The 16,139-nt window shown below is 41.5% G+C and overlaps 2 protein-coding genes across 13 annotated transcripts in view; both read left to right on the top strand.

Annotated features, from left to right (window-relative positions):
* Positions 1-10,674, top strand: part of LOC120405800 (broad substrate specificity ATP-binding cassette transporter ABCG2-like) — a 40,361-nt gene extending 29,687 nt beyond the window's left edge. For all 6 annotated transcript variants that reach the window (XM_039539555.1, XM_039539552.1, XM_039539554.1 and 3 more), the window contains 6 exons: positions 1,099-1,188; positions 1,836-1,960; positions 3,555-3,709; positions 4,742-4,831; positions 5,668-5,762; positions 7,238-10,674. In XM_039539555.1, the coding sequence (XP_039395489.1) occupies positions 1,099-1,188; positions 1,836-1,960; positions 3,555-3,709; positions 4,742-4,831; positions 5,668-5,762; positions 7,238-7,388 (706 nt within the window). In that variant the 3' untranslated portion in view covers positions 7,389-10,674. The remainder of the gene's footprint in view (positions 1-1,098; positions 1,189-1,835; positions 1,961-3,554; positions 3,710-4,741; positions 4,832-5,667; positions 5,763-7,237) is intronic.
* A 567-nt stretch (positions 10,675-11,241) lies between these two features.
* The window catches only part of LOC120405799 (broad substrate specificity ATP-binding cassette transporter ABCG2-like), a 46,590-nt gene continuing 41,692 nt past the window's right edge, over positions 11,242-16,139 (top strand). For 6 of the 7 annotated variants that reach the window (XR_005598890.1, XR_005598888.1, XR_005598889.1 and 3 more), the window contains exons 1-2: positions 11,242-11,514; positions 15,799-16,022. Coding sequence is in view for 3 of the 7 variants with exons in the window: in XM_039539550.1 (XP_039395484.1) it covers positions 15,814-16,022 (209 nt within the window). In the remaining 4 variants the exon portion in view is untranslated. Of the gene's footprint in view, positions 11,515-15,798; positions 16,023-16,139 lie in introns of those variants that run through there. The other variant, XM_039539551.1, reaches the window with a different exon arrangement.

Raw genomic sequence — 16,139 nt, 5'->3', positions numbered from 1 at the left:
AGCACTTACGCACATGCTTAACTTTACAGAGGTGAACCTAAAAAGGTTACTTTAATGTGTGTATGACTGGGGCCTAAGTTAAGTGTATTTGGTACCTAAATAAAAGTGGCCTGATTACCAGAGTGATTGAACATCTGCAACTGTGGGAGCTGTTGGTAGTCAGTACCTCTTAAAATCTGGCTATTTTTATTAAAGTGTCTCAGAATCTGGGTATGCCAGGGGCTTAAATTTGGCATCCATATTTGACAATTTTGGCCTTTCATTTTTGCAGGTAAACCCATCTCCAGTTGCTCATAATTTTCTCAAATTCCTTGTAGACTCAAATTTTTGGTCTCATATTTGTGCTCAGTCTGTAGGTGATTTAAACAAAGTATTGAGTAAAGTCAGTCAAATCATTTTTCATTCATTTCATTCTGATGTTACCCACATATTCCAGTCATAAACATTGAACTCAGTTAGCTCAAGATTTGCTAAAGCTTCAGTCTGAGGGCCAAACCTGCTTCCGTTGAAGTTAATGGAAGTTTTACCATTAACTTAACCAGGAGTGGGCTGAGTCTCTTAACTTGTTTAGTAGATCTCACTGAAACTTAAAAAATTATGCAACTATGAAGAAAAATGGTTTAGCAGTTTGAATGAAGATGGTTTAAAACTTTTCTACTTGTTTTCCCAAGCCTATTTTAAGGACACATTTATTCAGGATTCATGTGCTAATGACATCTCACTTAATGACGCCTTGCTTCTCTGGTGATAGGTTATTAAACGTTGTGAATTAGTTGAGTAAGCCAACAAGACAAAAAAAGCATAATAAAATATACTTTTTCCATTTATATTTTGTAAAGAAATCTTAGTTATATAAATCCATCCTACAGTTTACACCTTTAAATCTTGACTGAGAAATAAGGAGAGAAACAGACAATTTGTGCATGAATTATGGAGTATGTGGAATAGCAAAGCACATACTAGTGAATGCCAGTAGTTCTTTGGAAGAGTTTAGACATAGTCTATTATCAAAACTACTGAAACTATATTAAAAATAACTAACTGAATAAAGCACTTATGTAGCTGATTTTATAAGTGTAAATATTTGTTTTACCATAGAATTGGAGCAATGTTCTTCGTGACCACCAACCAGTGTTTCAGCAGCATTTCAGCTATTGAACTTTTTATTGTGGAAAAAAAGATATTTATGTAAGTAAAGCTTGATGTAATAGGTAACACTGCTTATTGTTAGCGATGCTTATTCAACTGCTAGTCTTTTTTGTTGCCTTACTAAACTGTCATCTAGATATGACAATTTAGATATTCAGACTGGTCAAATTAAAAAAAATGTTTGCAATGAATATTACTTGCAGTGAATAATCTTGTTTATGAGTTGTTTGCAAACCAATTATCATTTCTTTGGATAGTTTTGTCCATAAATGCTAATAGTTTGGATAAATACTATTCACTTCTGTTACCAGAATCATATGGAGTTGATACTAATTGGATACTTGGAACGTTACAGGCTTTATGAGTCACGAAATGAGAGAATTACATATTTCTGTAAGTTAAGTGTATTTGATGATGTAAGATGTACACTAAAGACTGTGGCCCATACTCTGAGAGGTTTGTGTACAGCAATATGCATGTATATTTGCATATGTAATTATCAAAATTATAATGACATCTTATTGGCCATTTGCATGTGTAATTACAGTATGTGCACAAATACAGTCTTATTTTTCCATCTGGAATTGCATGCATGACTTATCAAAACCTGTCCATATGTGAAAATGATTTGATTGCTTTATAATTGATATAATCTGTAATATGTTTTATATATTTCTCTGTTCTAGACATGAATATATCAGTGGGTACTACAGAGTGTCTGCATACTTCATCTCAAAGCTAATGGCTGATCTAATACCAATGAGGACTTTACCAAGCATCATCTTCACCTGTATAATTTATTTCATGTTAGGCAAGTGCCCTATTCACAAGCTGCATTAAAACTAAAAAGAACATTGCTTCAGAACCAACAATGTACACTCATTTTATGCCTCTGTCAATCATTTCAGGTATCCAGGAATAGGTTGTGTCAAATCTTCCTTCTTCCACTTTAAAAAAAAAATCATTTTCTCTTTTTAAACTCCATGTACCAATGTGGCATCATTTCTCTTGCTTGGTGAGTGAAATGTCATGAGATTGCCATTGGTGCTGCTATGCAATTTGCTGGTCTGGGCACACTTGCAAAGTTTCAAGCACTCTTGTCATAGTCTGTGATATGTCCCATCTGCACTTTTATTGGAAACGGGTTTAAGCATCATTCCTAGATGGTTCCATCTCACTAGCTTCCATGCCATTATCTTTTCTTTTAGTGACTTTTAATCATTCTAGCACAAAATATTTTTCATTACATTTGGCCCTGCTGATAAAACCCCCTGTAAAAGAAAAGTGTGATTATAAAAACTCAAGCTCCTGGGAACTGATATTAGCCTGCTCTTTTCAGTCATTTCCCCTGGTAGTAAGGACAATTTTAAAATTGCAGACATCCATGTTAGACCATTCATGCAATTTCAAACACCATGCCTGCTACACATTTCAGGAAGGTCAGATTGAAATATTTAATGGAGCAAGAAATTCAGACAAGAAACTTTCAGTATGTTTCAAAACTTAATAAAGAATTAATAATAAGATATTAGCAGACCAAGGTGCAGGAACTAGGGGTTCTGGGGGTACTGCTGCACCCCCTGGCTTGAAGTGATTTTCATTATATAAAGGTTTACAGCTTAGTTCAATGGCTCTCAGCACCCCCACTATACAAATTGTTCCAGCACCACTGTAAACAGAATGCAAGTACAGAACAAAAATCATCACTTGCTCTAGTCTGAGTTTTTCCCTTAAAGAAACAAGACATTATCGCACTATTAGGATATACAGACTACAGAGAGAATGTTTACATGGCTGTGAAACAGGGGCGATTCAGAAACTAATGCCTAATCTACAGCTGCCAACAACCCCTGACTCACGAGAGTCCCATCCCCAATGGAAACGGGTGAAATAATATTGGATATTTATTGCATGTGATCTACTGCTGTATGGGGTGAGGCATGAGCTGCTTCTTGTTCAGTTTTTCTGTGATGATAACTTGAGCCCTTAGTGAATCAGGAAGTCTCCTCCTTTATCTTGGCTTGGCTGAGACATGTTACAGCTTTTTCTCCCTCCATTTAATTGAAAAAGTCCATTACAATCCCCCATCTCCTTCCACAAATACTGTATAAACATCAGTTCTATTCTAGACAAAATCCCTAGTCTTTGTGCCCATGGGAGTCTGAACTTCCTTTCCCCAACCGGCAAGGCATAGGAATTTGGGGCACTGATCCTTGGACCTTGCAGCCAGTGATCCAAAGTGTATGGTGTGGTGGTGCAAAGAGAGCAGATTTCCTTGAATCAATCCTCCCACAAAATTTATTCTAATAAGTGGGGCCAACTACATACATTAAGATAGTACACATTGACTATGGTACAAGCTCTGACAAAATTATACTAACAACCTTCTTGTTCTGCTCCCTAAGGTTTGAAGCCAAGAGCAGATGCCTTCTTTATAATGATGTTTACTGTTATGATGGTATCCTACACGGCCACTGCTATGGCTCTAGCGATTGCAACAGGACAGAATGTAGTGGCTGTAGCTAATCTACTCATGACCATCTCGTTTGTTTTTATGATTGTGAGTAGCATTATTATGTTTTTATTTATTTAGACGTAAACCCAAGCAACTGTGAAGTTCAGAGCCAGATTGAGATCTCAATTTGAATTCTGCAAAAAGATCAAGAATCTGGGGCTTTCATGTTCCACTTTGTCCCAGTACATACATTAACCAAAATTGCAAAGTTCAGACTTGTTTCTGAACTTCTCCAGAAATTTGGGGTTAAGGTGGGTTTTGGATCTGATGTTCTAGTTAGGGCCAAGTTTTAGTGATGAAAATAATGGGGAAGAAGAAGGGAGGGATCATGCCACAGCTAAGAGTGGATGTGGCATGGTGCATGATGCTCCATCTGCTCTGCAACTAGTGCATAGTCCCCTGTAAGACTGTTGCAGCCAGCATGATTTAGAGAGGACCTTAGCTGATCCAGGGCTGGGGGAGCAGAGAAGTGGCTTAGACTCACATTTCCACTGCTCTCCTCAGCTGAGCCAAGGATAAAGTCCCTTAAATTATGAGACCACTAACTTACTAACCATCAACAAGGAAGCCAACTATCTATTAATAGGCCACATACAAAAGAGATGTGAGTTGGCTGCAGTGCAGTGTGGATAGAAGCATGTCCAGTTTTCCACGTGGGGAAACGCTGCATTGGACAGCGATCTCAGGGCCACTTGAGGAAAACTTTTCCCGAACATTCTCGGTGTGGCTCTTCAAAAGTGCCTGTCTGCCTTGTTTTTATCTAGTTGCCATAGAGAAGCAAAGGCAGAGTTTGGAGAATAGAAAATACAATTTCATATTATAAAAACCGTAGCTTAGCAAAAACCTGATTTGAGGTTCTTCCCTAACAACTAAAATCATAGTACATCAGCAACCAACTTCTTTAGGAGTTTACTTGTGTGTTCTGACTGGAGGATATGAACCCCTTATTATCCTCCACTGTAATATGACCCAGACTTCTGTATAGCATATAGACCTAATGGGAGTTACTTGTGCACATTTGATGAGTAATGGTGACTCTGGGACTTAGATGTTTTATTGTGTCTTTACGGTCTACAGATTTTCTCTGGGTTGTTGGTAAATCTTACAAGCATCATGTCTTGGCTTTCCTGGCTGCAGTATTTCAGCATCCCTCGATATGGCATGACAGTAAGTGCTATGTTTTCCTGTGCATTGTGTTTAGAAGTATTTGTGAAAATGGACCATCTGAATCTGATGGGAGAAATGAATCCAGGTATCATAGATTAGTGAGTAAAGAGCAAGTTATTTAAACATATGGAAATTAAAACTTGACATGGCATACTTTAGTCAGGTATCATGAGGCGTTTCTGGATACAGCAGCTAAAGATGATTGTAAGAGGTTAAGTGTCTCCTATCTGCAAACAGTTCAAATGTGCAGAGATGTGCAGGTATTTAAATAACTATATATCTCAGTTATAACTATATTGGGATACAGTTTGCATAAAACACTATATAAATTGAAATAGTATTGTATTACTTAAACAAAAGAAATTTGCTGTCTTTCACATAGTTGCTTCAGTCACAGAGAATATTTAGCTTTTTAAAAAAAACCTGAAAGTGAATAGGTGGAATCATACGAGTAATTGCAGGAGGTGGACTGGATAAGAGTTGGATCTTTTCCATCTCTAACTACTATGATCTTATTTTTAGGAAGCTGAGTCAGTAATGCAGTTATGATGGAAAATATGGAGTCTTTTGAAAGCGCTGGGTTAGACAGCTGCTGTATAAATGACCTCTGTCATATGGGGTGCTGAATAAGCTATATTCTTACATCATGTATACAACTATACTCTTACAACAAAATCAGCTATGCCACTGTTAGAAAAGGTGGATTTGTCTGAGATCATAAGCTATGTTGCCATAACATTTTTTAAGATAAATTTGATTTTTAGTAAGTATCTGATCCAGCTGGTTTGTCATCTCTTTAATAGTCATTCAGTTGTTTTTTTCTTTTATCTTAAAAGGCTTTGCAAATTAATGAATTTACTGATCTGAAATTTTGCTCTGGTATCACTAATACAAGTCAGACTGATACGAACTGCACACAGGTTAGCCAACCGTAAGTATATATTTTGCATTAAAATGAATTCCACTACTGTACAAGGCATCTACAAGACTGCAAGGGTTTTTTGAGTGCTCGAGAATTTGACATGCATTCACCTCCTACAGTAGGATTCTTTACAGTAATATTTCTTTAGTATTAAGAAAAAAAGCATTTGGGTTTGTTTTTTTCCATTGTATGTGCTAAGATAACATGCTACAGAGGCCATTAGCAAAACAACCAGTAAAGGTATTCATAGCAATATTGATATGCCTTTGTCACTTTGCATTCATTATGTCTATTAAAACAAAAACACTCCCCCCCCGCCAACAGCATATCAGGCAACCTTGCAATATCTATTCACCCACTCTCCTCGTAGCCTCTCCTGCTACAAAACTATTAATCATACAACATGAAAAAGAAAATTATAAATTGAAAAGAAAATGATCTCTTATCTTGGGTACTTATATGATCCCCTGATCATAGTATCTGACCACTTCACAGTCTTTAATGTAATTATCCTCACACCACCACTGTGGGGAAAGGAAGTACTGTTATCCCCCATTTTACAGACTGGGGAGGCACAATGGGTATGTCTACACTGCATCTGGGAACAAGCCTCCCAGCCTACATCTATAGACTTGTGCTAGTGGGACTCATGCTAGCATGCTAAAATTAGCTGTGTAGACATTGCACCTGGGTCTCCCAAGCATGGAAGGGAGGCTTGAGAGCCTGAACAAAGCAACATCTACACAGCTAGTTTTAGCGGATTAGTATTAGCAGGGCTTGCGCAAGTCTGTGGACCCGGACTGAAAGGCTCATTCCCAGATGGAGTGTAGACATATCCAGAGAATAAGGCCTGGTCTACACTAGGAAATTAGGGTGGTATAACTATGTCACTCAGGGATGTGAAAAATCCACCCTGATTGAAGCAGTTAAACCAACTTAACCTCCAGTGTAGACAGTGCTAGGTTGATGGGAGAATTCTCCTGTCAACCTAGCCATGCCCCCCCTTGGGGAGGTGAAGTACCTATGCCATCGAGAACCTCTGCCGTTGGGGTAGTTAGTGTCGTCACTGAGGTACTACAGTGGTGCTGCAGCATCACTGCAGCATTTTAAGTATAGATGCACCCTAAGTGACTTATTCAAAGTCGCACAAAAAAGTTTGTGGCAGAACTGGATATTGAATTTGGGCTCTTCAGTCCCAGGTTAGCACCCTACCCACTGGACAACCCTTTCTGGGTAGTTTAAATGTGTGTAAGGTGTTGTAATCTTATCTCAAGTCAATCAAGAGAAGAAAAAATGGAATTTAAATCTTTAGGTTCTGGGGGTCAGGAACTCCTGACATGTGAAATGTCTCCATGCATTTTTCTTAAGACTTGGCTGCTGCAAAAATGCCTTTGTTGTCATGTGGTATTCCAGCTTAAATGAACATAACATAACAGACACCTAACAAAGGATTCACTTTTTAAAATCTTTGTATGTATTTGTAGGTATTGTACCGGAGAAGAATATTTGAAAAACCAAGGCATTGAGGCAACTTCCTGGGGCCTGTGGCAGAATCATGTGGCTCTTGCATGCATGACATTAATTTTCCTTACAATTAGTTATCTGAAACTGCGCTTCATGAAAAAGTTATCTTAAAACAAAAAAGTGTAAATAAACTGTAATTCACACTGTTTGGATAGTTTTATAAGTTAGAAAACTGACTTGATTTTTTGTTAATAGTACTCTTTTGTATCTTATCTCTTGCCTCAAAATTTAACAAAGTTAACAAAAATCTTCAGCAATACTAAATATTCATTGAAATGCACTTTTTGGAAATTTACAGTATGCCTGAATTTTCTTTATGGTCATGAAATGTACATATGAGTATTTTCTTTATGGTCATGAAATGTACATATGAGTATTCATCTCTTCATTAGACCAATTGTAAAGGCAATTTTTTACTACGTGCTATTTGTTAAAATATAGAACAATTATGAAGTGGTAATAATTAATGGCTCCATCCACAAAGAAAAAGGTTCCATGGTTGGACTTATTTTCTTAATTTTGCACATCCAGAGTGATACTCTGACCCCCCCAAAAATATCTATTTTTAAGGTCCTGGAACACTAATTTAATATTTTAATCTCTCCTATTTCCCTCCTCCACACACACTCCACCACATTGTAGTCATCATATTTGCCATGGGCCAGATTTTGCCTGGCCCTTATATGGTTGCATAGTCGGTGGTGAGGTGGGGAAGGCTAAGAAGCTGCCAACCTTTGTGTAGTCTGCATAAGAACTAGGAAGAATTGTAGCCCCTGTGGTTAGTTGGGGCATGCTGGGAGTGTCTTACTCCTTGGGGTGCAGTGCCACAAAAGGAGAAGCAGGCAGAAGGTGAGGTTATGGCTTTGCCCCATCTCTCACATCTGCTCACTGGTCAGATGTAAAATCGGTTTGCATGGCTTCGGTAATGTGGAAATATTTATTGCTGAATACAAACCTTAACTATCATGCATGGGAAAATGTGCATTAAAATATACATGCCAAATATAATGTATGTTTTCTTTGCACAGTGTTTCAGTTAGGAACACAGAAATTACCATGCAGCAACAGACCAGTAATCTACTTTGGTGTCCTATCTCCACTGTGAGATTTTTTTAAAGTAATAATTTTTTGGTTATTTTTATTTGTCTTCTGGTTTCTGAGCTCTTAGGGTGAATTTGTTTCATGTTTTCAAGCTTTATTCTGTAACCATGTGGGCTACAAACTTCTTTGAAGTGAGAGCTGAGATTCTCATGTAATCTCTTGATTCCAGCTATTGAGGGTTTAAGGAAAACACTAAGCATCGCCAGACTCATGATCAAATAGTGCGAACTGGCAACACTGCCTTAATAACATACTACAGCTGTAATACATTAACATGTAGTCTCTACAAGTAAATAAATTATCACTTTATGTTGCATTTTAAATTTCCTTATGCGAAGTACCTCCTGTTTTTGTGTTATCTGAAGGGGAAGATAGATGTACCCTAAAGATATTCTCCATTCTGTTAATTTATATAACTCTGTTGTATTTATTCCTACTCTCCTTGAATGGAAGGCTTCTCAGCTCCTGTGCAACAAATTATCTTTGCTGTCCTTAGGATTTTTTCTGTTGCAGCTATAGTGTGTCTTTTTAATGTGGTGACCAAAAATAAATGTGTTATTCAAAGGACGTACTATCTGGTTATGATGGTATTATAATGCTTTCTGTATTCCATTATCCATTTTAGCAGAGCCTAACATCTTAACATTTTTTCCATTGTTGCACCTCTTCAGTGAGCTGCCTTCAATGATTCTTATATATTTTTCCCGTGGTAACAATTCAAACTCTGTCACTATGTATGTGAAGTTCCCTCCAGTATGCATTACTGCCCTTGTCCATACTGAATTTTATTTAACATTGTGTGGCCCAATTACTTAAGTGTGTTAGGTCCTTCTGAAATTGAACACATTCCTCTCTAGTCTTGACTAATTTAAATAATTTCCTGTCAGCCACAAATTTTACTGTCTCAACATTTACACTCTTCTAGATCATCCATAAATAAACTGAACATCACCAGTCCTGCTACTAACCCATTTTCTCTGTGAAATTTGTAATATGAAATAAAATGTGTTAATAAGTAACAAAAGCATGTAAAAAGAACCCAATTCCGCAGCCCTTAGTGTTCAATTGAGGTCAGTAGGGCTGCAGGATTGTGCCCAAATATATGTGGGAGTAGTTTTACTTTGGTTTTCATTATCACTGATGTGAACACGTCTTTCTCAATGGTGGACAGAAAAGGTTGTGTCTGGGGCTTGAGAACATATGCATTGTCATTAGTGAAGCATCAGTAAAACACTTTTTTTTAAAAACTAAAGAGCCCTTTTATATGCATGTGGGTTGTAATACACTGCAGCATGGTTTTCCCTGAAGTCCTAAAAGCTGGTATCCCACCATTTTTAATTTTCTTCTCCATGTATTTTCTTTACCGAAATCCTCCCTCCTCTCTATTTTAGGTTACTAGCAAAATAAATCAGGTAAGCTGTAGTTTTAAAATTTCCAAATGTTTCAGACCTTTGTTGTTTACATTAATTCTATTTATATCGTAGCTACTGCAGTTTCCTAAAATCATGGGGAGAAACCCAGTTAACGTGTGAATTCAAACCATAGTGATGTAACAGATAAAATATAATTACTGTGTATTTTCTACCAAGGCATTTATCAAAAGTATGAAGCCATGTTTCATAACTGATTTTATAACATGGTTCTTAATAGTGTCTGATGGATGCTGGTACAGTGATGGTTCCTCACTGTGCCACTATCCAATATACTGACATTCTGACTAGCATAGAGATCATGCCTGTTTACTTCATTCAATCACAGCAAGTCACCCCTGGAAAGTACAGTCTTTTAGAAACACATTTGTGCATCTGTGAATAAGCTGGTTTCTGAATGGTTGAAATTTTATTTTTAACCTTTTCGGGACATAATGGTCAGTCACACAGCAATGTGAGTGGCTGACACAAATTTTTGAGTGGTAGAACTGATTGTTAGTTATTCATATTATGTATGTTTGTTCCATTAATTAAAATATAAAATGTACCTCTTAACAGTCATTGAACTGATTCCAATAATACTATGTACTATTTGATTATTGTCTTTCCTTCTGACCTGTCACAAAATAAGCTGTTTTGTCACAATCTCCAGTGAGATATCTGAACTGTACAGTATATGCAAATGATATATTCCTGTATAACAGAAGCAAATTTGTATGTAACATTGATATTTATTATGCAAACCTTCTAAAAATCATCTATCACAGGCAAGGTAAATGACCATCAAAGTAGCCAATAGCTCACCAGAGCCATGGCCTTAAAATCAACAGGTTCCTAAGCAAATGGTTTGTACCATGCTCACAAATAAAGCCTTTATCTGACTGTGCCACTGATTTTAGTGCATTATTTTCCTAGTCCCTCTTTTGTTGTTAGAACCAACCATTTACACGGGGTTCTTGAAATTGGCATCACACATCTATAACTGGGCAATATTAAAAGGAGAATATTGGATTTTATTGCACAGCTTTCCAGGATAACCACATCGATACCCTTGGCAGAATGTATTTTTATATATAAAAATAAAGCGTCAGTGAATAATGTCGCTGTTTATTTTTAAACTTTTTTTTTGGGGGGGGGATTTTGATTTCAATGTTGTCAGTTGCACAAGAAGTGCCTGTACTCGACACACTTGCGCTCTCTTCCTCAGGCGCTTTTCTTGAGCGGGGGAGGGGGCACAACAGACGGCGCCAGTATGCGCGCAGGAGCGCACGGAGCGCGGAGCGAGGGCCCCCCAGTGCCCGGGGCAGAGAACAAAGGACGAGGCGGCTGCGTCCCTGGCCGGGCCGTTGAAAGGAGCGCGCGCTCCCAGTGGCAGCCGTTAAAGCCGTTACTCTGCACGCGCTGGGGGGGAAGGACACAACTGTGCGCGGGCGAGAGGGGCTGCCTGAGAAGGGGGGAGGGGGATGGGCAGGCGCGAGCCTCCCAAGCCAGGAGCCGCGCCCCACCCCATCAGCGCGAACCGAGCACCCGCCACCCTACCTCGGCACGTGCCTGCCCGCGCAGCCTTCTCCCCTGCCCATTGCTGCGCAGGCCAGTGCGGGGCGGTAGCAGGCGCTTCGCTGCCGCAGGGGCCGGGAGCGGAGCGGGGCCGGGATCCCAGCAGCAGCTGAAAATCCAGCCAGCGACTCCCCCGTGAGCCGTGCAAGGTAAGGGTGACGGTAACTGTGCTGCGGGGAGAGGGGTTCAACCCCACTATTACACACCTACAGCCCAACCATGTACCACCCCCCTGCACCGCAGCCAGCTCTACACCTACCCGTGTACAACCCCTATCTACACCCCGCTCATACACACCTACACCCCATCCGCACCGCAGCCATCTCTACACCTACACCCCAACCATGTACAACCTGCTCATACACACCTACACCCCATCCGCACCGCAACCTCTATACACCTACCCATGTACAACCCCCAACTACACCCCCGCTCATACACACCTACATCCCATCCGCACCGCAACCTCTCTACACCTACACCCCAACCATGTACAACCCCTATCTACACCCTGCTCATACACACCTACACCCCATCCGCACCGCAACCTCTATACACCTACCCATGTACAACCCCCAACTACACCCCCGCTCATACACACCTACATCCCATCCGCACCGCAACCTCTCTACACCTACACCCCAACCATGTACAACCCGCTCATCTACACCCTGCTCATACACACCTACACCCCATCCGCACCGCAACCTCTATACACCTACAGCCCAACCATGTACAACCCGCTCATACACACCTACACCCCATCTGCACTGCAACCATCTATACACCTACACCCTGACCATGTACAACCCCCTCATCTACACCCTGCTCATACACACCTACACCCCATCCGCACCGCAACCTCTGTACACCTACCCATGTACAACCCCCAACTACACCCCGCTCATAAACACCTACACCCCATCCGCACTGCAACCTCTATACACCTACAGCCCAACCATGTACAACCCCCATCTACACCCTGCTCATACACACCTACACCCCATCCGCACCGCAACCTCTATACACCTACCCATGTACAACCCCCAACTACACCCCGCTCATAAACACCTACACCCCATCAGCACCGCAACCTCTATACACCTACAGCCCAACCATGTACAACCCGCTCATACACACCTACACCCCATCCACACTGCAACCTCTATACACCTACAGCCCAACCATGTACAACCCCCCCATCTACACCCTGCTCATACACACCTACACCCCATCTGCACCGCAACCTCTATACACCTACCCATGTACAACTCCCAACTACACCCCGCTCATAAACACCTACACCCCATCCGCACTGCAACCTCTATACACCTACAGCCCAACCATGTACATACACACCTACATCCCATCTGCACTGCAACCATCTATACACCTACACCCTGACCATGTACAACCCACTCATACACACCTACACCCCATCTGCACTGCAGCCATCTATACACCTACACCCTGACCATGTACAACCCACTCATACACACCTACACCCCATCTGCACTGCAACCATCTCTACACCTACAGCCCAACCATGTACAACCCCCCATCTACACCCCGCTCATACACACCTACACCCCATCCGCACTGCAACCTCTATACACCTACAGCCCAACCATGTACAACTCCCCCTGCACCGCAACCAGCTCTACACCTACCCATGTACAACCCCCCATCTACACCCCGCTCATAAACACCTACACCCCATCTGCACCGCAACCATCTCTACACCTACACCCTGACCATGTACAACCTGCTCAGACACACCTACACCCCATCTGCACTGCAACCATCTATACACCTACACCCTGACCATGTACAACCTGCTCATACACACCTATACCCCATCCGAACCGCAACCATCTCTACATCTACAGCCCAACCATGTACAACCTGCTCATACACACCTACACCCCATCCGCACTGCAACCATCTATACACTTACATCTCCAACTACACCCCACCTCATACATACACATCTACACCCAAACCTTATACAACTCATCTACACCCCATCCAAACCCCTACACCCCCATTTATACCCCACCCCATCCATACACACTTAAAGTCCCCATCTACACCTACATCCCCATCTACACCTACATCCCACCCACACACATCTATAACCCAATCTGCACTGCACAAATACATACATCATCCTACCCATACACAACTCCCCCCCCATTTACATCTACACCCCCCACCCATACAACCCCCCCCATCTACACCCCAACCACATACAAATATCCTTTCAGAGAAGTGATAGAGAAACTAGATAACCCTCAGTCCCTTTATGGAAATGTTTTTAGTTCTCATTTAAAGTAAAGTTAAACAATAGTAAATATTGTGCAAAAAATAGTCTGTATGAAAAGCACTTCTGTAAGTACAACATTATAAATATAAATATATACTCAAATCACTGTAAAACAATTGAGTCTTTATAACTCTTGGTTTGATTGATTTATTTTTAGTCTTATTACCCTTTCATTTCTTTACATTGATTTTATAAATCTATACCCCCCCCCACATACAATCTAATATTTTTTGTCTGTAATTGTGTGACACTTACAAACATAGTCATTGCACTGAACATTATGTTGTCTAAATCATTAATAAGGCCCTACCAAATTCAGGGTCCATTTTAGTCAATTTCATGGCCAGAGGGTTTTAAAATTGGTCAATTTCACAATTTCAGATGTTTACATCTGAAATTTCATGGTGTTGTAACCATGGGGGTCCCAACTCAAAAAGGCACTGTGGGGGGACTTTGCAAATTTGTTGTAAGGGTGTTGCAGGATTGCCACCAGGGGCGGCTCTAGGAATTCCGCCGCCCCAAGCAGGGCGGCGTGCCATGCGGGGCGCTCTGGTGGTCGCCGGTCCCGCGGCTCCGGGGGACCTCTTGCAGACATGCCTGCGGAGGGTCCGCTGGTCCCGCGGCTCTGGTGGACCTCCCGCAGGCATGCCTGCAGATGCTCCACCGAAGCCGCGGGACCAGCGGCCCCTCCGCAGGCACGTCTGCGGGAGGTCCACCGGAGCCGCGGACCAGCAGCCCCCTCCGCAGTCATGCCTGCGGGAGGTCCGCCGGAGCCGCCTGCCACCCTCCCAGCAAAATGCCGCCCCAACCACGCGCTTGGTGCGCTGCGGTCTGGAGCCGGCCCTGATTGCCACCCTCACTTCCATGCTGCTTTCATAGTTGGGCTCTGAAGGCAGCAGCAGTGGAGCTTCCTGAAGAGGGAGGAGGCTCCTGGAGGTGGAGAGGAGTCTGATCTCCCCATTCTGCTAGGTGTGCCCCAGCCAGGAGCTCCTATCTGCTAGTCTGCACAGGCTGGAGAGGGACAGGACTTGCTCTTCCCCTGCACAGCTCCTCGTCGGGGGAGATCAGACCCACCTCTGGGTACTTCCCCTGGCTGCAGGAAGCTCCATGGCTGGGCAGCAGCCCCAGCGCTTCCTGCAGCTGGAGGAGGTTCCTGCAGGCGTCTCCCCCTTGCTGTTGGGAGCACCAAAACTGAGGATTTATAGCTGCTAGTACCTGCCAGTGGTGGATTAACACAGGGGCCCTGGCCAATTTCCGGGTCCCTGTTAAAATGGGCACCCTGAGCCCTGGCAGAATCCATGGGGATGGAAGCCCCGAGCCCAGCTCTGGGCTGCCTCTGGTGGTGGGTCTGATCTCCCTACTGAGAGTGGCAGTGCAGGGAAAGACAACTGTCCCGTCCCAGCCCGGCCTGGACTAGGAGCCTCTGGTTGGGGCGCTCCCAGCAGCACGGGGAGATCAGATTTCATGGGGAAGGACTTATTTCACAGTTCGTGACATATTTTTCACTGCCGTGAAATTGATAGGGCCCGAGTTATTAAGTATAATATAAAAGTGGACAAAATTAGCCATAATACAGGTGTGGTACTTGTCTCTTTGTAGGCTCTTGTTTGCATTATATTCAAGTTACAATATGAAAAAGCAAAATATTGTATCTTGTTTAGTAAAGATTGAAAGTTCTGCTGTTGCCTTCTTTCCAGAGATGTAACTTTATGGAGATGATTTGTTCATTGGTGGGTTCAAAAACTGAGTTAATGCTTTGAGGAAAAGACTAACAGGTAAATAGTAGTTTGAAGGAATTGGGCTTTATTTTAAAAAAAAAAAGGCATAATAGTGTCAGGAGGTATTTATATGTCATTTCTCGGATAATGGCATTCAATTTTGGTATGCTGTGGTTGACTGAAATCTTGCTGTTATTGTATAGTTGATTTTTTTAAAGAGGAATTAATAGGATATGAGAGTGTCATGAATGTTACCATACATGTAGGTTTCTCCCACAACAAAACATTAAAATTATATTTTAACTACTTGTTTCTATTGATTTTTTTATTGTGAATAAAAAAATAAAAATAGTAACTTTTACTATAATTATTTTTGTTATAAACAACAGAAACATCCTTCCAGAATGACAGAGAACCAGCCACACAGCAGTATTCAGATATCAGAACCAAGTACCAATGGCTTCCCCTGGAGAAAACTGTCCTCTATAGAAAAGCCAAAGTTTCCTGCAGAAGCCACTGTGACCTTTCACAACATCTGCTACAGAGTGAAAGTGAAGAGTGGCTTTTTATATTGTCAAAAAGCCGTTCCTAAACAAATTTTGAAAGATATCAAGTATGTATTTAAAAAATGTCTAGCGTATGTTATTTGTTTTCTTTTTCATACAACTTAGTCAACAACCTCATGTCAACATCCATCAGATAGATCCAGGAATGATTGATAAAATGACTG

This window comes from Mauremys reevesii, linkage group 5, assembly GCF_016161935.1.
Source record: "Mauremys reevesii isolate NIE-2019 linkage group 5, ASM1616193v1, whole genome shotgun sequence".
Lineage (NCBI taxonomy): Eukaryota > Metazoa > Chordata > Testudines > Geoemydidae > Mauremys > Mauremys reevesii.
Note: the sequence above shows the minus strand (reverse complement) of the source record. Positions and strands in the feature narration are given on the sequence as shown.